Raw genomic sequence first — 23,708 nt, 5'->3', positions numbered from 1 at the left:
CTTGGGGATTCTGTTTTGACACCAGACTACGACTAAACTCTGGCGCCATCTTGTGGTATATCGTTGCACGTCCCCTTCTCTGATTGGCTGAGCCGTTGCCAAGATGTTTACAGGAAACATGGCTTCCCTATCTGTTGTAGAACCTCAAGAAATGGAAGGTGAGTACACATGTAAAAAGGTCTGTCTCCCCGTTGCCACTATTAACCAAGTTAAATGTCATTGGTAGTGATCAGCGACTCTTTAGTCGTACTAGTCTATTATAAGTGTCGTTCCACTTGTGTCTAAACAGAAGTACATACCACGTTTGCTAGCTCGCAGGCTAACAACAAGGCTTTTTAGTCACTTAACCCCCACATCAAGCCACTTGCTTACACCGGTAATCGACGTCTGATCCTGGCATGACAAGTCGTATAGTATTTGGTAATGTTTCGGCTAATGTTCTTAAATTATATGAGAATGTCACAACATAAGTGACAGCTTCAAAACAGACTGTTAGCTTGCTGCAATCATGGTTGGATCACACCGTGGGTGTAGAAAATGATGTCCATTTAAGAGGGCTGCTGCTGGTCCTGTGACGTCTCCTAACAGTACGGAGTGTACAAGTATTCGCAAGTCAACAGTGCGACAAAACGTCCATTTTGTATTTTGACTTGTAGTGGATCGAAGGGGAGAGTCTGAAGAGTCAGGTGATGATGAGACCAGGAGGAAGAGCATCAATGGCGACATGGATCCAACTCAGCCTGCTGCCACAGGTAAATCTTTCATCCAACCGTCGTCTTTCTGTACTGCATGTCCTCACTCGGGTCTCGAGGAAGCAGGAGCCTATCCCATTTGGCTTTTGGGGTGAAAGGCGGGTAACCATGGACTGCTAGTCAATCACACGGCACATGTAGACAGACTCACACACACATTTAAACCTGTGGACAATTTCGACTTTTCCAGATAACCTAATGTGCTTGTTTTTGGGATGTGGAAGGAAGCTTGAGTACCAGGAAGAAAACCCCCACACTCGCATGGGGAAATATTAAAAAACAACAACTCATCATTCACAACTGTACATGTTTTTGATGCAATGGCAGGATTTGTTTGTTTCCAATGATAATAGTCACCCCAAGATGTTCCTGTTCTGTCTCTGTCAAGTCTTTGCCGATAAGAAAGCATACGTTATGTCTCAATGGTGATATTTACTTGTGTGCTTTCATTTCTGTTAGATAAAGAAGAGTCTCCTGTCGACATGGACACCATCACTTTGGACCCCGAAGAGGAGGTGAGCGGAGGCTTTTGTTGGAATGACTGAATATGTTGCGCAAATAATTCAGTAACAAGCAAGTTTCCTCATATTGTGACCAATTGGCGATAGTCAAGCCTCTCTAATAGAGGGGAACTTTTTTTGTTTGTTTTTAGAATATATGTTATCATGTTTTCGACTGGCGACCAGTCCAGTGCCGCCTCTCGGCCAAAGTCAGCTGGGATAGGCTCCAGCGTACCCGCGACCCTAGTGAGGATAAGCGGCATAGAAGATGGATGGATGGATGGATTATAATGTTTTCCACAAATAACCCATCCAATTCATTTTCTACGCCGCTTATCCTCATGAGCGTTGCGGGGGTGTGCTGGAGCCTTTTCCAGCTGACTTCGGGCGAGAGCCAGTCGCACATATAGACAAACATTCACACTCACATTCATACCTATGGACAATTTAGAGTCGCCAATTAACCTTAGGTTAAGGAAACCGAAGAAAACGGGGAGAACATGCAAACTTCACACAGCAGAGATTCGGACCCAGGTCTTCCCAATCTCCTGACTGTGTGGCCAACATGCCACCCACTCCGCCATGCGGCCTCCAAAAATAACCATTGAAAGCTAATTGTAAATATCACTAATTCTGTTCGTCTTTGTTTTGTCCACGCCTCACAGAGCAGCAGTTTTGTTTTTAAACGACACCAGCTTTATAGTTGCAGTGAAATCAATGCAGTGAACATCAAATGTAACACACATGCAATGTTGTTTTTATTCCTAAAGGGAAGGAAAAGGCGGTACTTACTTATACAAGTGCACAACGGCATGGTGTCCATTTGAGTGGCCACTATTTGAGGAAATACAGTATTCTATAAATCAGCTTACCTCGAATTTGTGTAAAACTGGAACTACTAGTAGTGTCTGTTGTTGTTTTTTAACAGGATGTTGATCTTGTTCATTGTCGTATTGGAAAAATTGAAGGACTGGAAGTGCTGCAGAAAGCTAAAGTAAGTATTTGGTCCATTATGCTCCTTGATGTAACTTTGTTAATATGTCTGTGAATATTCTCATTCTTTCATGTCATTATATTGTAACAGCATTGAATTGGTCGCAACTGGACTGTTAAGGTTGACTTAGAAGATGTTTTGCTTCTCATCTGAGCTGGCTTCATCAGTGCATGCTCAAAGACAGATGAAGCCTGCTACGATGAGACATGAAACATCTGTTTAGACAGGGGTTCTTAGCCTTTTTCACCTCGGGGCCCAACTTCCTGTACAGAGGGGTCCGCAGCCTATTCAAATATTACCGCTGAATTGGTCATTTTACTCTTGATTTGATTTGGATTCAATAACTATGTCTAACCTACTTACAGTTTAACAAGCCCAAGCCTTGTCAAATGACAAAAAACCATGTGCTCATCACAAATATATCTATCACTTGAACATAAACTACCACGTGCATACAACAACATGCCAGACAGGCATGGAACTGATAAAGCTTCTAAGAACAAGGTTCAAGTCAGGTTGATGAACACAAAAATAAATACTACTCTAATTTAGTGCAACAAAAATGAGAAACTGATGAAAAAGAGGTGATAAATCCAATTGTGGGCTAATAAAATATATACAGTCATTTCCGGTGTACAAGCTGCTAATTTTTTCTCAAACATTGAACCCTACGGTTTATACAGCGGTGCGGCTCATAGTGATCATGTTCTAATCTCGGGACATCTCGTATACTTCAGAACTACTACTAATTGTTTAAATATGTATATTAGAAAACGCTATTATGAAGATATTCCATCATGATGGCAAAAAAAGTTCAGGAAACAACCGAAAAAATGCAGAGAAGCCACCTTTCTCGGCGTTTTCTAACCCTGTCGCTCTCGTTGAGTGGACCTGGTATGTATGTACACGCTGCAGTTCACAGTGAATGAAAACAAAAGGGGAAAGTAACTTATAAAAGAGGGGACGTATTGGAATTTGTGCAGCGATCGTGTAGTTGACACATACATGCATCCGCCGGGACGCACTATGATGACTCAAAGGCGGACCATGGTATCCCTGGTTCTTATGAAGTCCAGCGTGATAACTCCAGCAGAAATAGCGTATAGTGTGTAATATCCAGCAATTGCCCAAGTGACCCTACGTATACCTTACGCAATGTTTGTAGCACCACAGGCGCCATTATACTATACATCAATACTTACATCAATACATACTGCCACCTACTGTACCAGAATGTTGACGCATTGTGCACATGGGCAGCGGCAACCCGGTAGTCACAATCTTTCATTATAGACACACGAAGAAATTGATATAATGCCGCTTTCAAGTTAAAGGTGATGGATTTAGCTGTTAGAGAAGGAACTGCAACTTTTGCACACAGAAATGTGTGACATTATCTCATGTTTTTAAACCTTATCGCAATCGACCGGCAAAGTCCCAAAGATTGACCAGTAGCTCATGTTCGACGGGTTGGTGACAACTGCTCTAGGGGCACTGGGTCCCATGGTTAAGAATCACTGTTCTAAGACAGCCTGAGCAGTCCCATTACGACTGATTCAATGCCCTGGGAAAGTAACTTTGTTTAGCATGTCAGGAACAAACCATGACCTTGACCAAAACTTTTTTTTTTTTTTTTTTTTTTTTAAATACCCCATTTTTCAGACTGCTTTCTCTGATCATGTCAATCCCTTCTCTCTCCACACAGACCCTCTCCTTACGACAGAATCTCATTAAAAAGATAGAAAACCTCGACAGTTTGAGCGCGCTGCGGGAGCTCGATTTGTACGACAATCAAATCCGCAAGTTGGAGAACCTCAACAAACTCACAGAGTTGGAGTAAGTGTGAAGAAATTATCCTTTATAGCTGTACAGAGGAGCCTACAAAGTCGAATACAACTCCCTTGACGCTGATGTACAGGTGGTCCTCAATTTATGCTGTTCTGAGTTTCATTGTTTTGTGGTTACGTATGCACTCCCATAAATTTTAAACCCGCTGGTCTTATTATTGAGATGAAAAGGTTGCTTGACTTTGGCTTTTATTTATTATTACTTTTTAAAATCACATGTTATTACTTTATATTACTGTTTCATTTCATTATTGCATTTTGTTTTTTTTACTGTGTTTTATGTCCTTTAATGTTTTCTGTGTACAGTGTGAGTGACTTAGAAGTCAATTTAGCTGTATTTTAGGTATAGAATCCGATTTACACCAAAACATGATTCAGATAATAGTCTAGAAACGGAACATGTAAGTAACCCGAGGACCACCTCTATGCAGTCACCTAGTGTCCACTCCTCTCCAAAAGTTTGGGAACACCTGTGGGTTTGAGAACTTTTGGAGCGGAGTGTCTTTCTGGAGTTGGTTAAGCTTTGTGATATTTATGAGCCTTTTTCATATTATACTGAAGGGCTACATCCTTTCCTATCTTGTAGTGAGTTTCTGTTCTGGTTCTATGGTTATCACATCATCAACACGTTTCCTCTTAGCAGTCACTGGTGCCTTTCTATGATGGCATTTAAAAAAGCCCTGAAAAACACCAAAGAAAAAGCAAAACAAATCAAAACTTCGGGATTCCATTCCTATATTCTCATATTTTATATTTTTCCAGAAAATCTTGGTGGAATAAAATCATACAACTTTTGGAGCGTTTCACTTTGGAGTTTCCCTTGTACTGTATTAGGTTGTTTAGTTGTGTTTTGTTATGATGCTGCTTGAATGTACTTTAACCCATTGAGCGCATCTTATTTGACTCGACTGCAGGCAGCTCGACGTGTCCTTCAACATTTTAAGGAGGGTGGAAGGTGTGGAGCAGCTGACTCAGCTGAAGAAACTTTTTTTGCTTCACAACAAAATCAGCAGCATTGCCAACTTGGAGCACTTCCCTTGTCTGGAGATGCTAGAGCTGGGCTCCAATCGTATTCGAGTATGTTCTTGTTACACATGTACACATATTTGAGACACTATAATGATGGATTTGTCCTGTTCAAAGGTAATAGAGAACCTGGATGCACTTCCGTCTTTGCAAAGCTTATTCCTTGGTACCAATAAGATCACCAAGCTGCAGAATATGGACAGTTTACACAACCTGACGGTGTTAAGCATTCAGGTACTCGCACAGTTCAACAGTGCTGACTCATATCTATATCTATATATATCTATTCAGACTTTGCTAACTTCTTTGCTTTCTTTCCATTTTCAGAGTAATCGGATTACTAAAATGGAGGGTTTGCACAACCTCGTCAGCCTGCGAGAGCTCTACCTGAGCCATAATGGCATTGAGGTCATCGAGGGCTTGGAAAACAATGTGAGTTGTACAACATGGTGCACTATGCTGGCAGTGATGAATGCTGAACAACAGCAACAACAAAGTGTTTTATGTATTAAACCACACACTCCCCTCTACCCCGCTCAGAAAAAGCTGACAACCCTGGACATTGCAGCCAACAGAGTGAAAAAGATTGAAAACGTCAGCCATCTAACAGAGTTGCAGGAGTTCTGGGTATGACAGTTTCGTTTTGCATCAAATTTAGTGAAAACTGAAACTCCACTGAAAATGCTCAAATCTCATCCAATTCCATTAGGGCGGCCCAGTAGCGCCCCCAGAAAAGTCTTTAAAAAAAGACATGGCTCTTGAACCAGTGATGTAAAGCAAACAGGAAGTCGGCCATCTTGGTTTTAAGAAGTTCAACAAATAAAAATATTGACATGACGTCGCTAAATTTAACCCACAATATAAAATCTATTTTTACCATAGCAAACCATCTGAAAAAGAGGAGTCGTCTTATTTTCGGGGTCAGGAGAAGCAAAAGAAACGGGTGCCGCGAAACGATTTCTTCCCAAGCGAGCCAGAGCTTTTCTTCCTGTCAGTCATGCACACACCAGCGACCTACAGAGATGCAGCAGAAAAGGTGTCTCAACAGTTGAGCAAGTTAGCAAACAACAGAGGAGTTATGATGCTAATTTTAAAATAATGGTGATCAATGAAGCAGCCATCAAACAACAGTTGGGCAGCTAAGAAATATTTTTTGTTGATACAGAAAAGAGGATTAAAAATGTCAAAACATTTTCCCTTTTTTGTGTATTTTGTGTATTCTTCCAAAAACAAAAGAATGGTCGGCTTATATTTGGGTCAATATAACGTGCTCAAAAAAATAAAGGGAACACTTAATCAATCACAATGTCAGTCACACTTTTGTGAAATCAATCTGTCCACTAAGGAAGCAACACAGATTGCAAATGGAATAGACAACAGGTGGACAGCAAGACACCCCCAATAATAATAATGCATTTGATTTCCATAATTTTTTAATGATTTTGTTGTCAGCGCTTTCAAATATGTAAAGAACAAAGTATTTAATAAGAAATTTTCATTCAGTCAGATCTAGGATGTGTTCTTTTAGTGTTCCCTTTATTTTTTTGAGCAGTGTAGTATATTGTCATAGGATGTGGCATGATGCCAAGGTTTGACTCGCCAAAAACTGCTAAACTCATGTCTCGACCAACTCTTTTGTGGGTGATGTAGGTCCTGTCCTGAAGAGAGCCACATTCCACTATTCTAATTACTGGAATTTCCGGTACTGTGTATAAGACACACCGGTGTTTAAGCTGTACCCACTAAATTTGGGGAGAAAAACAAATTTGTCCATATATAAGCCGCACCGGGCTATAAGCCGAACGTGTCCACATCATAAAATGGTATATTGTGGTGCGCACGAGTCTGTGAGGACCTGGCCACTGTTTAACAGGAGCCAATCATGAGCTATAAGAAAGCTTACAACAAGTTTGTAAACCCATTGGAAATCGCAGGAGGTCATTACTCAATATAACAGTCTGACTCACGCTGTCATCTTACAAAGAACGGTCATCACACAGCAAGTTAACACTCAAAAGGTAGGTAAAAAATATAATATAATATAATATAATAAATAATTATTAGAGGAAACAAATAATTTAAAGAGGATGCTTTTGTTAGCTATACCAAAAAGATGTAGGCCGTTTTTTCTTTAGAAATACTTTAATAACTGAGTCTATTTTGACCCACATTGGATTGATATTAGTACGTAAGTTCAATGATTTAAAATGTGAAGAACATCAAAGTGGCCCCTCATACCCTTCAATTTTTCTGCATGCGCACCCCCAGTGGAAAAAGTTTAGACACCCCTGTCTGAAAGGGTCTGACACAAAGTCTAAATGTCTTGACTGAACTCTCACCCTACAGATGAACGACAACCAGATTGACAACTGGTCCGACCTGGACGAGCTGAAGAACGCCAAATCTCTGGAGACGGTCTACCTGGAAAGAAACCCGTTACAGAAGGACCCGCAGTACCGGCGAAAGATCATGCTGGCACTCCCCAGTGTCCGCCAGATCGATGCTACTTTCATTCGCTTTTGAAGTGCAGTATATACAATCCACGCGACTACTTCACAATGTTCTCTCGCCACCCACAAAAAAAGACTTCAAGATGGGCACATTGGCATCACTGAATTACAAATGCGGCATTTACAAATATACAGTCTTAACATTTAAAGTCACCCACAACTCACTTACTATACATGTATGCACTCGTTCACCACTTGATCTATTGTGTGAAGCTTTATTCACGATGCTGGATATGAACTGTGAAATAACACGTAACTATCACGTTTGTTTTCTGCACTTGTACGCTTCAGGAGGGTCACAAACGGCATATTAATCCTGTTTTTTAAGATGCACTGAAATTAAAGAAGATTCAACAGGGGATCATTTCCAACATCATGCTCTCAGAATACTGTTGTACACTTCAAAAACACTCCTGAACTAGGTATTAAACACAAAACTTAAGATGCAGCTTTTATTCGCCTGTTTTTTTAAAGACATTTACAAAAAAACCTGATGAATGTCCAGCAGTCTCGTCTCTTCCTCCTCTTTCACAAGAGTGACCTCCTTGTAGTAAAATAATGCTTACAACAATGTAAAATCACTGCTGAAGATGGTAAATAATGCTTTTTGTAATACAATATTGATCACTGCTTTGGTACTCATCTTCGCCTTGTATGACTGCATTGGAGATTTTTTTTGGCGTGAATGAAAGCTTCACAAAGACGGAACCGCTTTTACTGATGTAGTTTTTACCTCAGGTTCTTGGACCAGACTTGTAAGTTTATACATGCTGCAGTGACACGTGTATTATTTATTGACGCCCTCATCATAAAAAGTGAGGACTATTTTTAATAGGTGTTGTCAAGTGGGAAATACAAGAGCTCATGTAGAAAAAATATGTTCATCATCCAGTTCATTTACATTTCAAATACCATACATTTTTGATGCATTAATTTGTATGTACGGAATGTTATATGGTTTTAATGAAAGTATATCTACAATGACAAGTGGGATTAGATGTGTCACTGAGTATTTGTATACTTTCAGTCATTTTGGACATTTTGACACCTTAACGTTTTTTTTGCAAGACAGCGCAAGTTATGTGGCATGAGGTGGTTCAGATAAACTGCAGTACATAAATCACAGGGTTTTGGACTTGGTTTGCAATGGAATGTATTATGCACACAACAATAAATATACAGTACTAAAGTTTCCCTTGTAATTTATAGGACATACTGGTAGAGTAACTTTTAATGTGAAATGACAAGAGAATGGCAAAAAAGACTAGAAGTACAACTTATTTAATCATACGTCATATGTTTTATCAATTGCTGTACTAGTTAGTTCATTGCCTGTGTTTAACATGTTTACACATTATATATAAACTGCTCAAAAAGTAAAGGGAACCCTTAATCACGATGTGAATCACAATTCCGTGAAATCGAACTGTCCACTTTTAGGAAGCAACACAGATTGACGATTTCACATGCTGTTGTGCAAATGGAATAGACCACAGGTGGACAGCAAGACACCCCCAATAATAATAATAAATTGGATTTCTGTTGATAATTTTTGTGTGATTTTGTTGTCAGCACATTCAACTATGTAAAGAACAAAGTATTTGATAAGAATATTTCATTCCTTCGGATCTAGGATGTGGTATTTTAGTGTTCCCTTTTTTTTTTGAGCGGTGTACAGTATATTCCCTATAGGAATAGAAAAGAATTCAGAATGTGCAATAATAGATACAGTAGCTTATTCAGTAATGAAAAGAATACAGAATTAAAAAGCAAACATTTCATAATGAATAAATAAATACTGAAACTCCATCCATCCATATACAGCTTGTCCTCACTGGAGCCTACCTGTGACCCTAGTATAGTATATGACCCACAACATATGAGAAGTAATAACTTATTAAATAACATCAAATAAATAAATTCAGATATCATGACTGGTCTCCATTAAATAATAAATTAATTCAGGATATATTAGATCAAACATGATGAGTTTTAATTTGAATAATTAATGTCACATTTCTGTGTTGAAATTATTAAAACATTATTTAACATCTTTATATTAATTTAAATGTTGCATATAAATTAAAAACGACAGTATGACAACTCGACGCGGACGTTGAGACTGAATTCAGCTTAATAAACTGCAACGCCCACAATGCATCACAGTCGTAAAGTGACGTAGTACTTGCGTCGCGTCAGGCCGAGAAAAAGGCGGTGTTGCGCATGCGCGGCTTTTATGTTGTTGTTTGTGGCGGTAAGATGGCGGCGCTCGGAGACACCTCAGCTCCGGGGGTGAACGGGTTAATACAACAATTCACAGCAATAACAGGTAAAAATAACATTTAATGTGTACGTTAATTTGAAAGATAATATCAGCCGACTATGCGGGGACAGCCACCTTGTCGGGCAAACCGGTAAATCACCACGCAGTTAAATATCGCTTGTGTCCCGTCCGCTGTCAGTGCTTTGCAGAAGGAAAAAACACATCCTGTGTTAACTGGTTTAATACAACTGAAAAGACAAGTAAATGAACCAGTGTGAAACTTAACACAACTTCGCATTCATTGCGATTTGTGTATATCACTACAAGTTATCTATCGTAAGCAGAGGGCTGGTTTTTGCCACTTCAGACATCAGCCTGTTGTGTGTAAAATGTGCAATGGAGGTCGGCTTGGCCAACATTTGCTTTCTTCCTCATCATGTTGCGCTTCTGTCATCTCCGGTGTGGTTACGGGGGTTAAAACTCACGCGCCTTGACGTGTATTCTATAGCCGACTATACGTCAACATTGCCATAGTTTTGTTTGCACATCTGCACACGATGAAATAAAAGTGTAAAGTTATTTCACGTAGAGTGGGAAGACATTCGGTAAGCTACCGCTCGACTCTGCAAAGAGTCAAACGGACATGCGCAGTAGGAACGGAAATAACGTTTCTGTTCTTTTAAACTCTACTACCATGATAGAAATATTAAATCAATTTGCAACCGCACCGTAAGCACTTTTGACAATATTTTCCATTCCTCTTCTACTGTTTAAATGCCTGGCACCTTAAGGAAATGTCTCAATACTCTCTCCACTAGGGGCTACAGAGAGCGTTGGAAAGCATATGTTAGAAGCATGCAACAACAACCTGGAGATGGCAGTGACCATGTTTTTGGATGGAGGAGTGGTGGCAGAGGAGCCCAGCACCAGTTCTGGATCAGCAGCATCAAGCAGCAGAGTCCCTCCTTCAGAGTAAGTGCTCATTGTCAAAATAGTTTTAGAGAAAAGTTGTTTTTCGTGGGCCCATCAGGCGATCCGGGTTTGCATCTCTGTTGGAACATCTTTGTGTGGAGCTTGGATGCTCTCACTGTGCCTGTGTTTTGTCCACGTACCTCCTTCCACATTCCAAAAACATGCATGTCAGGTTAATTGGAGACTCTAAATCAGGGGTGCTCACACTTTTTCAGCCTGCAAACTACTTTTAAAATGACCAAGTCCCAAAGATCTACCTCCAACTATAAATATAGAAAATATATATCTTTACCATATTTGTAAAAATATATGAGTATTCATGTACGTTATACATGTGTATCGGTTGCACGCACTTTTTCAGCATGCAAAGTCAAAATGATGACCCTCTTTCTATAAAACATATACAAATGTAACCGGTAAACTTTGAAATACTATTGTAAATATTAATGATTACTATTTCACATTCATAGTTTCAAAGTTCACAGGTAATCACTGTAGTTGATATAATTATATTCAATATGGAAATCAAGATAATTCCACATAATTCCTCAATAGTTGTGTACATAACCTGAGTACTGCTAATATCCCAGTCAAAATAGCTATGTAACGTTCATTAGGAGACACAGTCTATGTATTACGTTGAGTTAGAAGTCAAGGCAACATATTAAAAAGCTTTCAACAATGGGCACATTTTCCATTTCATCATAAAATAATAGTTTAAGAAGCGGAGTGTAGAAAACGCTGATTTCTGTAGTGGAGTTCATGACGCAAAGCGAAGCCATCAAACAATTCACTTTTTTTTTTAACTAGCTGCTACCAGTGAACAGATAACTTTTGTTATAAATATAAGCATTTTACTGCTGAGTTAGTTTATCTTTAATCAGAATAGTAAAGATGAAAGTTGCAACGCCGGGTGTAGCTTGAAACGCCGTGAGGGAGAAACAGCGAATCAGGAGGAGAGCTTAATGTCATCTGACTGATGTCATATGACATCTACAAAGTGACGTTTATGCGATTGACCCAAACTACCTTGGCGATCTACCGGTAGCTCGAGATCGACGTAATGGGCACCCCTGCTCTAAATTGTCCAATGGTGTCAATGTGCTTGTCTATAAGTATCCTGTAATTGACCGACAACCAGTCTAGGTTGTACCCCGCGAGTGATTAATGCCATCTATCTTGTGTGACATCACAGCGAAGTACGAGCACCCATTCCCCAGAAGCAAGACATACTTGTGGAACCAGAGCCACTCTTTGGAGGTATTGCATCTTTTATCACTCCACATACAACCACTGATTTCAATCATGCTGTGTCTGTTATACACACGCAGTGCCAAAGCGGAGGAGACCGGCCCGTTCTATATTTGACGGCTTCAGAGACTTCCAAACAGAAACGAGTGAGTTTGTTGTTTCCATTTGTAAATGAGGCAGACGGTACTCTTAGTACAGTCTTCTGTTAACGTCCACCCTGTTTAGCATTTTTTTAAGTTAACGTAAAAAATTTACACCATATATGTACACGCGTACGTACATATACACACTCACAGTACTGTACATATGTACTTCCCTACATAACTCACTGACTCACTATTGGCTCACTCACTATCCTTGGGTGTTAACATGTTGTTGGCAGAAAAAAAAATACTTGAAATGCTCTTATTTATTAAAAAAAAATGCAAACAGAACTTTTAGAAAAATAATTAAAAGCAACCCATTTGGTTGATATTTCAAATAAATTATATTAGAGTTTTTTTCAAATAGAAAAATAATAATAAAATAAACTGTTGTATTTAAACAATTGTTTAAACATTGTGTGTGGCAAAATGTAATAGTTATAGTTAATAGCTCTCTTTTGCCAGTGAAGTCCAACCATCTGTCGTAAGTGACATAGCGGACACATGTGATAGCGCATTGACAACATCACTTTTAGCTTTTTCATAAAGTGCTGGTATAACTTTCTGGCTAAAGTGAGGATGTGATGGTATTTCGTAGCGAGGCTCAAGAACTTTAATCGTATACAGTCATGGAAAAAATGATTAGACCATCCTTGTTTCTTGAGTTTATTGATCCATGATAATGCTTGGTACAACTAAAGGTACATTTGTTTGGACAAATATAACGATGATAACAAATATAGCTCATAAGAATTTAAGAGCTGATATCTCACAGCTTCCATGGGTTTCTTGATAATAACCAAAATCGCTTAAGTTCTTACATGAATAGCTATAGCATTGTACTGCCAAAAAATGTAAATCTTATGAAACAAAGGTACCTTTACTTAAAGCCAGCACTATCAACAACTGAACATGGACGTAATGTCGTGGCTATAAAAACTTCAATACCACGTGTTACTGCTTTGGCTACTGTATGCTGAAGTTCCCGGTGTTTGCACTAAGCTTGATTTCTTTCTTGTAGATGTAACATTCACTGCTGGATGATGACACTTTCAGTGCGCTAACATGTTAGACATGTTTCCTGCAGCATACCCGATATCCGTGGAACAATGTCGACACACAACTTTGGATTTACCCACTTGCCTTTGTCCATCCGTAATTTTAACAGGGGAAGCCAAACAGGAGACCGTAGTGAGATTGGAGGGTCTTCCAGCTCAGGCTTCTCGCTTGTATTTGCCATGATATCATTTGTCACGTCTGCAAGCTACTAGCGTTGCTCCGCCACAGTCAGTAGTGTCCCAACACTCAGAGGCGTCCGTGCGGAAACTCACCCACGACTTGAGTTCCGCGTGAAGCGCTTAGATCACTCTAGTAATAAATTTAATGAGAAAAATAGCATAAAAATATAACCGAAACAGTACGCAAGTGGACCGTACCGAACATGCTGAACCAAAACGGTTCAATATGTCCATGTGAACCCTTACACCGCTACTATTTTTAGAACTAATATGTATGACTTTTCAATTCAGTATTATCACTGTGGTTGTTATTATTTTATCCTCTCCATTTTGGTCTTTATGGCTGTCACAGACATTTGCTGATGTAGTCCTGTTTGTTTCTGTTGTTTTGTTAATGTCGGCGCAATTGTTGTTGCTGTTGTTGTTGTCTCTCTCTGTATTGTCCCCCTCTTGTCCCCGCACTCTCCCCTCTGTTTTCTTTTTTCTTCTTTTCTATCCCCTCCCGCTCCGGTCCGGCCGCTCCAAATTTGCATAACTATAAAACATCAAATAAAGTAAAAAAAATTCTGTATAACAGGGGAAGAGTATCTTACACCTTTCTCTAGCAGAGCAAATCTGTTTAGCACGTAAGGGCATTTAGATTAACAATACTATCTACACCATTCACCGTAATTTTGCCTCGGTTTGCACATATTCCGCTTAGCTCACAATATCATGCTCGCCTTGTCGTGTTGTTAATACACCGCTTGAGTCCAACTGTGTTCTTAATGTATTTGTAATGACAAAACGTCCCTGTTAGCATCCCATTACCTTGCCACTAAATAGAAACAAGAGCCAGAAGTCAACTGCAAAAATAGCGTCTGTTTCGGTTAGAGTCAGACCTTCTGGAATGGATTAATGACGCTAACCAAGGTTCCACTGTAAAGAAAGCCCGCTATCTGCTGGTTATGGATATTTCAACCTCTGTGTCACTAGATGTGTTTCCCCCCTCTCTCTTTGCCCCTTTCCAGTCCGCCAGGAACAGGAGCTGCGTAACGGTGGAACAGTGGACAAGAAACTGAGCACCCTGGCAGACCTTTTTCGTCCCCCTATTGAGCTGATGCACAAAGGCAGCTTTGAGACAGTGAGGAGATGTTAACCACACACATACTCACACAGGCACACCTGCACAACATGCCTTGATTTTTGCCAGGCCTTTACTGAAGAAAACTGTCTGCTTTAAAATGATATAATGAGCTACATAGATCAACATTCTCAAATTTAAGGGAAAAACACACCTCAGAAGTCACACAAAACGTTGCCGTCTTCATGAATGACATAATGTGAAATGTCAGCACGACAAGCATCAGGCGATTAACTGTGATTCACTTTCGCTTTGGCCTTTTTTTTTCCTACAGGTAGCATAAGTTCACAAATTGTGGGTGGTGAGTCGCTGTTTATGGACTACACTGCTGATGGGGATACAACTTTATGTCAAAAAATGCGAACTATCCCTTTAATAATGATTTGGAGGGAATGAGAAAGTGGAAAGGAAAGCATAGCTCCATTTAAGCACATGATAATGTTAACAATCATATGCACACAGCAGCAATAGGACCAATATTGTAATAGCGGTAAAGAGCAAACTGCTCAGCCAGTGGTAATGGCATTGATGAGTTAATTGTAAACAGCAATGTGGCAAGTGTATCATGTGTTTCTCACCAACAGCTGAGTAGCTCAAGCAACATTTTAAAGCACAGCTACTGCCATCTTGTGGGATAAGTAAAAACTACTTCATTAGGTTGTCTACAGTCACAGCTGTAAAAGGGACTGTTTGCAGCAGGCTCCTCAAGCTGCCTAGAGGGTGCCAACATTTGAACATAGGCCTACTGCTTGCATGATATCCCACCTCTTCCTGCTATGAGTAACACAAGCACATGCACTAGTTATGTTTGTTGTCAGCTAATGATAGCAATTTGTCGAAGTTTAGCTATTAATGTTAGCAATCATTGAATGTATAAACTATCATAACAACAACATGACTGCTTTTGTGTGTGTGTTTATACTGCGGGCATGTACGAGAGTACCAGCAGCCGTGAGTGACAGCCACTAACGCCAGTTATGCTATTCGTGCTAAAGGAAAATTTACACAAAATTTTATGCAGTTTAATTTGTAATTGTGAAAAATATAGACAGTTATCTGTATCGATAACATATGCTAGCCGGCCCTGGTGGGGAAAAAAAATATTTAGAGCGAGTTGCATACAGTTCCTTTTGATACCAATGCTTCAATCAGTTTTCCATAAGTGTAATTTATTTGTGCCCGAAATAAGGTACATAATCTGTCTCTGTGATTTGTTGTTATGGTGTCTTATAGGCAAAAGATTGTGGTCAACTGGAGAACAAATGGCTGATGATCAACATTCAGAATGTACAAGACTTCGCTTGCCAGTGCCTGAACAGAGACGTTTGGAGCAATGACGCAGTCAAGACCATCATTAGAGAACACTTTATATTTTGGCAGGTAGGCAGCCTTAACTTGGACAGTCATGTAAGATGATAATTAGTTGATTAGAATTAGTTAGTTGCTTCGTTGTAATACCAGAGATGTGACTATCTATCAAGTAGAAACAAAACTGTTTCAATATAATGTAACACACTTTGTCCCAATATTTGTTCCAGGTATACCATGACAGTGAAGAGGGACAGCGATACATTCAGTTCTATAAACTCAACAAGTTTCCATATATTTCCATTTTAGATCCACGCACAGGTGAGTGTGCTTGTGAGCCACTTCATGATGTACCTGCACAATCTATTACAAGACTTATAAATATTCATATTAAAATATTAATGTAATATAATAATGCTCAGCTTTAATTGACTGTTAGATGGTCAGTATGTGTAATTCCAACCACGGTCAGTTTTTAACAAGGCTTTGTTGTCTACGTGTTCAACCACCGCAGGTCAAAAAATGGTGGAGTGGAATCAGCTGGATGTGGCATCCTTCTTGGAGCAGGCCACTGGCTTCTTGGCAGAGCACGGGCAGCTGGATGGTCCATCCTGCCGTGCACCACCCGCCAAACGGGCTCGCTCTGTGGGTCTCTCATCTCCTGTGTCACTTCCAATAGTCTTATGTATCAATACTGTCAAAGATAGATACCATCTCAGAGATTACATATTTTTTCAAGGGATCTTATTCATTTGCAAGACTGTACTCATTGAGAATCTGTGTTTAGTTTGGTCAGTATCACACAGTTTGTCCCCCACTTCACCCCACCCCCACCCTAGCTGTTGTTCTTCTGTGATTTCTTTTTAACAGCTGCAGTCTTGTTTTCTGTTCTAGGAGAGCCTGATCGATGCCAGCGAAGATAGCCAGCTGGAGGCCGCTATCCGAGCCTCTCTGCAGGAAACTCACTATGAGTCCTCACATGACCCCGAGGTTCCCGATTCCCCCAGGTCAGACGATGACTCGGACGCCGAGCCCTTTTCCGACAGTGAGGGGCCCATCTCGGTCGACGGCTCGGACAGTGAATTGCCAGAACCTCAAAAAGAGAAAAGTTCCACCAGCAAACAGCCCTCCTCTGCCGCTTCGGCAGCCCTGCATCGTCTTCATCCCGATAGTACGTCTTCTTGCCACAGAAAATCACCATTTAAAGAAAACAATCACAGTCACAAGAAAGAGGAGAGCAAAAAGAACCATTTGGAGCCCTCGCTTGGTGGGCCCCGTCAGCCCCACCCGGATGCATGTTCTGGGCGGAACTCGTGTGCAGTTGAGCCGTCGAAGACCTGTGACGCAGATAGTCCAGATGACAATGGTACAGCAATGTGGAATATAATAAGAATTATTAGTGAAGGGCATAATAATCAATGGAAAAGTGTTATGACAGCATGTACCACCGTGTTTGTGTGCTTTTGAAACACAGGTCCCAAGGCCAGATTGATGCTCCGATACCCAGATGGACAAAGAGAGCAAATATCCTTGTCTTCTCAAGCAAAACTTATGGTAAGGACAACCATATTCCTTCACTCTTAACTATCCTGGAAGCAAAAGTGAGTACACCCCTCACATTTAGGAACCATTTTTATTATGTCTTCTCAAGGGGCAATACCATAGAAGTGAAACTTGTGTATAATTTAGAGTAATCAGTGTATAGCAGTATAGATTTACTAGCCACTGAAAATGAATCAACACACAGCCATTATTGTCTAAAGAGCTGACAACACAAATTATTACACCTAACAGTGAACATGCCTAACATGTCAATATTACTGTGAGCACTAGGGATGTCCCGATGTACAGGATCGGGATCAGCTGCCGATCCGCGTTATTTTGAAGATCGGATAATATCAGCTTCCGCCACAAGATCGGGCCGATCTGGTTGCCGTATAACGTTGATAACTCTGGGCCACACTCAACACGGTAGGTGCGGTAATGCGCCTCAAAGCTGGATGAGGCTTTGAGGCCACCACCCGAAAGAAGAAGAAAACGAAACATCACCTTGCAGACATGTCCACTGTGTACCGTGGTGAATTTAGTTTCACGTTGGATATTCGGCTCCGTAGCTACAGCGGCAGTTCGCCCTCACTGTGCCCGGACTGCTGTGTCATAGTGCAGGGAACTCGCACGGCAAGTGTCGCTCTAACTCAGGGGTCGGGAACCTTTTCGGCAAAGAGAGCCATGAAAGCCGCATATTTAAAAATGTATTTCCGTGAGAGCCATATCATTTTTCAACACCGAATACAACCAAATGTGTGTATATTTAAGGAAGACCAACAATTTTAGAATATAAGTCTCTGAATTTATTCTTTTTAATAAAAATGTTATATTGAAGCTAACCAATAATAAAAACATTACTTTTTACCATTAATGCAACTTCTGCTGCTGCATGGTTTTGCGCCCTACTCCGTATCTTTCTTTCCCTTTTTCGTCAAAAGGGTTGTCTCTGCACATTTAGCTAGCTGACTATTTGATTAAAGGAGGGACGACCCCAATAATCAAGTTTTGGTGTCTGACACTGGAAAATGGGAAGGACAGCTGGCATTGCGCTACAAAATCAAATAGATTAAAATGCATTAGAATGCATATTTTAAATGTTATTTTTAACACTGATTTAATTTTACTTTAAAATGTCAGGAAAACAAATTAAAATAAAACACATTTTATGGTGTTAAGAAATGTCTGAGAGCCAGATGCAGTCATCTAAAGAGCCACATCTGGCTCCCGAGCCATAGGTTCCCTACCCCTGCTCTAACTGCTGGTTGTTTATACTAGGGACCGTCAATAAATTACTATTGCGTTGAAGAGAGTTTGTTAAAAAAAAAATAAAGTCATATATTCTAAATCACAACACAGATTGATCTATCACCATGTCAAATGATTAGTTCTACCCTAAAAATATTTTGCCAATGTTAGCTTTTATTGGATAGACTTTTATTGGCTCTTATATTGGATTATGGACCTGACTCACACAGGTTTGTTACAAAAGCCAAACAATTGTTGGTCATGCTGTGTAATCCATCCATCCATTTTCTATACCGCTTCTCCTCTTTAGGGTTGCGGGGGCAGGCTGGAGCCTATCCCAGCTGACTTCGGGCGACAGGCGGGGTACACCCTGGACTGGTCGCCAGCCAATCGCAGAGCACATACTGTATACTGTAGACCAACAACCAATTCAGCAATACTTTGGTTGCATTATTTTTAATGCTTTGAAGAGCTATTTTCATAACCATATTCAATTCTACAAATAGTGGAACATGTTTGTAACAAAAGCTTATTATTAAAATAAAAAAAGGAACTGTATCGGATCGGCAAGACTATAAAAAAAAATCACATCGGAAGCCAAAAATGTGGGTCGTAACATCCCTAGTGAGCACCATTGTTATATAGCACTGCCTTACTCCCACTTCAGGGAATCCAGTGATCATGCTTCAGAATGTACTACTTCAGAATGCGTAGTACACAAACCCGCCAACCACCCTCCCCGCCCATGAACCTCAGCTCCCCAGTGCTGACAGCATTCATGCAGCCCCAAACCATGACGCAACCTCAAAATTGTCTTGCTATTCATTTATGATGCCTGCTATTAAGACAATAATGGCTGTTGATTGTCGCTTTCGAGCTACACTACTAAAAAAGCTGTATGCTGACTTGCCTAAAGTATATCCATGTTACATTTCTATAGTATTATTCCTGGAGATATACTGTGATGAAATGGGTGAAATGTGAGGGGTGTACTCACTGTGAGATATTTGATATTTGTCAAAAGAAACATCTCACACTCGCTACTCCATCCCTTCAAGGCGCTGGTAAGACATGTCCAGTCCAAGGGTTACCCCAACGAACGCTTTGAACTTGTAACCAACTTCCCCCGGAGGAAGCTCACCCACCTGGACTATGACATCACGCTGCAGGAGGCAGGACTATGTCCACAGGAGACTGTATTTGTGCAGGAGAGGAACTAGCCCTGATGGACACGCTTTCACCAATGATCCGGGACACTTTTGGCTAATATTAAGAGGGACTGGACTAGGTTAGTGGAGGCTGTGATTGGACTCCTTTCTTCCCATCATCCCACATTGCTTGAGTTTTGACAACTCCACTGACATCACTTTGGCCAGTACACTCTAATGGATGCCTGCACTCTTAAATTTCAGTGTATATCCTCTTCTGGATTTGAGGCCCATCAGGATAGAATGACCATACAATAGCTCATATTCCAATAAAACCCTAATTCACGAGGCAGCAGAAACTTTTACCTTACAGAGAGGACGCTAAATGTCAAGAGTTATTTTCTAGTCGCTCTCTCTTATTATGTCATTCATTTTGGACCCAACTTTGCTCTCTCACATTTTTGAAACATCAGGAACACAATAGTTCTACATGTCAGATATGTGTGAAAATTCTAAGATCACCTTTTTACTCGAGTTTCTATTGGTCCATGACAGACCAATGGATTGTTTTTGGAAACCCAACTTTTGATACAGAACGATTGAAGGCTGGTGCATCGCTCATCAGTTGGACCTTTGCTGTACAGAGATGGCTTCAAGAGACACTCATGTTATGCTGTTAGACATTGTTTTTTTTCTTTGTCTTTTATTTTTTATATGCTGCCAAGAAAATATGCCGATGATAAAATATAACCACCAAGTTAGCGTTTGTGTGGTGTTTTGTTTTCTTTAGGGTTATATATTCAAAATTTTAAGACCAGTTGAAAAATTGCATAGAATTTACATTTTGCACTGTTGGATCTTAAGGAGGTTCTAAGTAGCGCTTCAAAATGCAAAAGAAGAAATAAGAGTGAGCACAATTTTTTTTTTTTTGAGTAAGCAATTTATTATAAATGACCATTAAACTGAAATCGGCTGTTCGGCTGCTGACCAAAACTTTAAGACCATAGCCTTTAAAGGCCAAAATCTTGGCAAAAATGTGCATTCAATGTTATTTTCTGTCAGGTATTCACACTACCTCTTGATGGCAAAAGCAAAAAAAAAATTCTCTCTGTGAATGTGGTCGAATTATTGTTGAGTTGCATAAGCATGGCCTCTCACAGCACGCCATTGCTGCTGAGGTTACGATACAGTGAGACAATCATTCTTAACAAAAAAGTCAAGTGGTAGACCTAAAAAAGTGTCACTGTCCCTGAGCCAGAGGATCCGATTGGTTGTCTGTCGAGACACGGGACGATCCTTGGCCCGAATGAAGGTTGTTACTGGTGCCGCGTGCAGTCCAACCATCAGACGTCATCTGCAAGGGAGAAGGGTTTTAGTGTCTTCAAAGGCCTCGTCTCCTTCAACGCCACAAAATTGCGTGTTTAGAATTTGTGCGAGCACTAAACTTGGGACATTGAAAGGTGGATGAATGTTTTATTCTCTAATAAGGAAAAAAATGTAACCATGACGGTCCTGATGGCTTCCAACATTACTGACATGACAAGGAGATCCCGCCTGAGATGTTTCCACATGGCACAGTAGAGGGGGCGCCATCATGATCTGGGGTGCTTTTTCCTTCAATGAAGCAATTGAGCTTCATGTTGTGCAGGGGTGTCAAACGGCAACTGGCTATGTGGAGATGCTGCAGGGGGCATCCCTCATGACTGACGGCCCTTGTCTGTGTGGTAATCACTGGGTTTTTCAACAGGACAATGCTGCCGTTCACAATGCCTGCCTGACAAAACTTCTTGCAGAGGAATAATGTCACTCTTTTGGACCATCCTGCCTGCTCCTCTGATCTAAATCCAATTGAGAACATTTGGGGATGGACAGCAAGGGAAGCTACTCACTTCTGAGTCCATCCATTCATCCATTTTCAATAATGCATGTCCATCCTTTTTTGAAATTTTTATTTATGTTCTAGTGAGATTTTGGTTTAGGTTTTTTTAGCTATGGTGTTAAACGTTTGATCAACAAAGTCTTTTGCCACTTTCTAAATTATTTTTTAACCCAAAATTTGCCCATGAAATGCAATGTTGAAGCCCTCACTGTATCTCAGTTTTATACAATTCCTCACATGGATACTTGGGGGCAGCAGTGTCTCCTAAAAGCAACATCCATCCATCCATCCATTTTCTATGCGGTGGGGATGTGGGAGTGTGCTGGAGCCTACCCCAGCTGATTTTGGGTGAGAGGCAGGGTACACCTAAAAGCAACAACTACCTTATAATAACAATTTTGGGACTTTTTTGATACAAAGATGCACAATTTTGCTTAATTCTTCTTCTAAATTCTGTTTTTTTTGTTGTGCCAAGCAATCAAACTACACTTCACAGAAGCAAATGATGCATTTGTGCACATAGTTTTCTCATGACTTCGATCAATAATTTCCTGTACACGTTTATTATTCATTCCTAACTGCTTAAGAGCACTTGCATCTGTACAAATAGAAGGCTCACTCCCCCTTGCTGTGCAGATATGACAGATCATAAGGTTTGTGTGTGAAGTGGAACAAAGGGTGCTGGAGGCCAAATGTGCTAACTAAAAGACCACCAGCCAGCGCCGTCATTAAACAACCTCTAAACTGACCATTGAAATACATAATATGGTTAAACTCTAATCCCTTAATGATGCAATCCGTAGTTTCCCTGAATGTTACTTCTTTATCTTAATAAAAGTCCCACAGTATTTTTCGACAATTTTAAATAAGTCTCACGATAGTGTATTGAAAGTGTTGTTGGCAGAGCTGTATTTTAAGATGTGTAGCAAAGCCTGTTTTTTATTTTTTGTTTTTTTTACAAAATGAAGTGGTGGGCGTATTCACGGCTAACTAGGGGCGGGTCAGAGGTGGTATGTCCATTAGGAAGAAGGTGGTTTCTTCATGATGTCACGAAAACCCGGGACTTCAAAAAGTATGAGCGCCTCTTCTATGAAGAGTGGAGCAAACAAGTGAGGGAGATGATAGTTTGGTGCTCATCAACAGGCTCCAGGGTGGCATATTACTGTTACAGCATCATTAAAATGTCACTTTTGTGCAATAGGGGACCTTTTAAGCAGGGTGACAATATTTTGCTTTCTGAAAACCAGGACACTTGGCCCGGCAACTCAACAGATACTCCAAGTTTACTCAAAGATGCCTCGTCATTCCAATACATTTAAACTATGCCACCTCTGTACGAAACTGACGCATTCGGGTAGTTTCTCAGAGGTTACTCAACATGTTTTATTATGCCTAAAATAATATCTCTTTGGTAACCTTCAGTGGTGCAAAAATAAAATCTCTGGAATGAAATAAAGATAGGAATAATGTCTGCTGTGTATTAGAAAAATCAGCCTGGCCTGCCGGGCGCCTACTGCTGCTGGGGGGGTCCGTGTGCGGCTGGTGGCGCTGGTTCTCCCTCGCCTCCTTTGCCTCTGGGGGTGGGGCGGGGTCTGCCCTGGGCCCTTCTGCTCGGCTACCGCGTGGGGTCGTCCGGTGCGGGGTGTGGGGACCGGCCTCTCCCCCTGGTGGGGGCGCGGGTGCCTGGGCCCAGCTGCCCCCGCGGAGCTATCTCCCCTGGGTGGGCGGGTGCGCGTGGGAGCGGGCGGCATGGTGTCCATCTGCGTGGTGCTTCCCGGGATCGGCGGGGGGATGCTTGCTCCGGGGTGGGGCAGTCGGGGGGTGGCTTTAGCCGGGGGCTTGGGGGTGGGGCTGGCGGGGGGTCCCTGCTGCCTGCTGGTGTCTGGCTGGTCCCTGCTTCCGGGCCGGCGGTTGTCTCCCTCCCTCCAGGGTTTCTCCCTTGGCGTGTTGGTGGATGGGCG

General features: G+C 41.0%; 2 protein-coding genes across 2 annotated transcripts; both read left to right on the top strand.

Annotated features, from left to right (window-relative positions):
• Positions 1-68: 68 nt before the first annotated feature.
• On the top strand, positions 69-8,259 carry ppp1r7 (protein phosphatase 1, regulatory (inhibitor) subunit 7). Its single transcript, XM_054767136.1, has 10 exons — positions 69-158; positions 657-752; positions 1,212-1,267; positions 2,181-2,246; positions 3,952-4,082; positions 5,008-5,170; positions 5,237-5,353; positions 5,447-5,551; positions 5,660-5,746; positions 7,466-8,259. Exons 1-10 carry the CDS (start codon positions 104-106, stop codon positions 7,640-7,642), a joined length of 1,053 nt encoding a protein of 350 aa, XP_054623111.1. The 5' UTR covers positions 69-103; the 3' UTR covers positions 7,643-8,259.
• Positions 8,260-9,852: 1,593 nt separating this feature from the next.
• On the top strand, positions 9,853-20,942 carry ubxn7 (UBX domain protein 7). The gene is made up of 11 exons (XM_054769430.1): positions 9,853-9,958; positions 10,711-10,864; positions 12,060-12,124; positions 12,196-12,261; positions 14,507-14,619; positions 15,853-15,999; positions 16,158-16,248; positions 16,442-16,572; positions 16,822-17,293; positions 17,402-17,481; positions 19,779-20,942. The coding sequence occupies exons 1-11, from the start codon at positions 9,853-9,855 to the stop codon at positions 19,938-19,940; spliced, it is 1,587 nt and encodes a 528-aa protein (XP_054625405.1). The 3' UTR covers positions 19,941-20,942.
• Positions 20,943-23,708: the final 2,766 nt, after the last annotated feature.

Source organism: Dunckerocampus dactyliophorus, chromosome 2 (genome assembly GCF_027744805.1).
Source record: "Dunckerocampus dactyliophorus isolate RoL2022-P2 chromosome 2, RoL_Ddac_1.1, whole genome shotgun sequence".
NCBI lineage: Eukaryota > Metazoa > Chordata > Actinopteri > Syngnathiformes > Syngnathidae > Dunckerocampus > Dunckerocampus dactyliophorus.
The sequence above is the reverse complement of the archived record's forward strand: the minus strand, read 5'-3'. Positions and strand labels throughout refer to the sequence as shown.

Bases quoted from the DNA above. Each gene is read 5' to 3' on its own strand.
- ppp1r7 (XM_054767136.1), top strand. From the start codon at position 104: ATGTTTACAGGAAACATGGCTTCCCTATCTGTTGTAGAACCTCAAGAA. The intron at 2,247-3,951 runs GTAAGTATTTGG...CTCTCCACACAG, and splicing joins AAGTGCTGCAGAAAGCTAAA to ACCCTCTCCTTACGACAGAA. The intron at 5,552-5,659 runs GTGAGTTGTACA...TACCCCGCTCAG, and splicing joins TCGAGGGCTTGGAAAACAAT to AAAAAGCTGACAACCCTGGA.
- ubxn7 (XM_054769430.1), top strand. From the start codon at position 9,853: ATGCGCGGCTTTTATGTTGTTGTTTGTGGCGGTAAGATGGCGGCGCTC. The intron at 16,249-16,441 runs GTGAGTGTGCTT...CAACCACCGCAG, and splicing joins CATTTTAGATCCACGCACAG to GTCAAAAAATGGTGGAGTGG. The intron at 17,482-19,778 runs GTAAGGACAACC...CATCCCTTCAAG, and splicing joins CTTCTCAAGCAAAACTTATG to GCGCTGGTAAGACATGTCCA.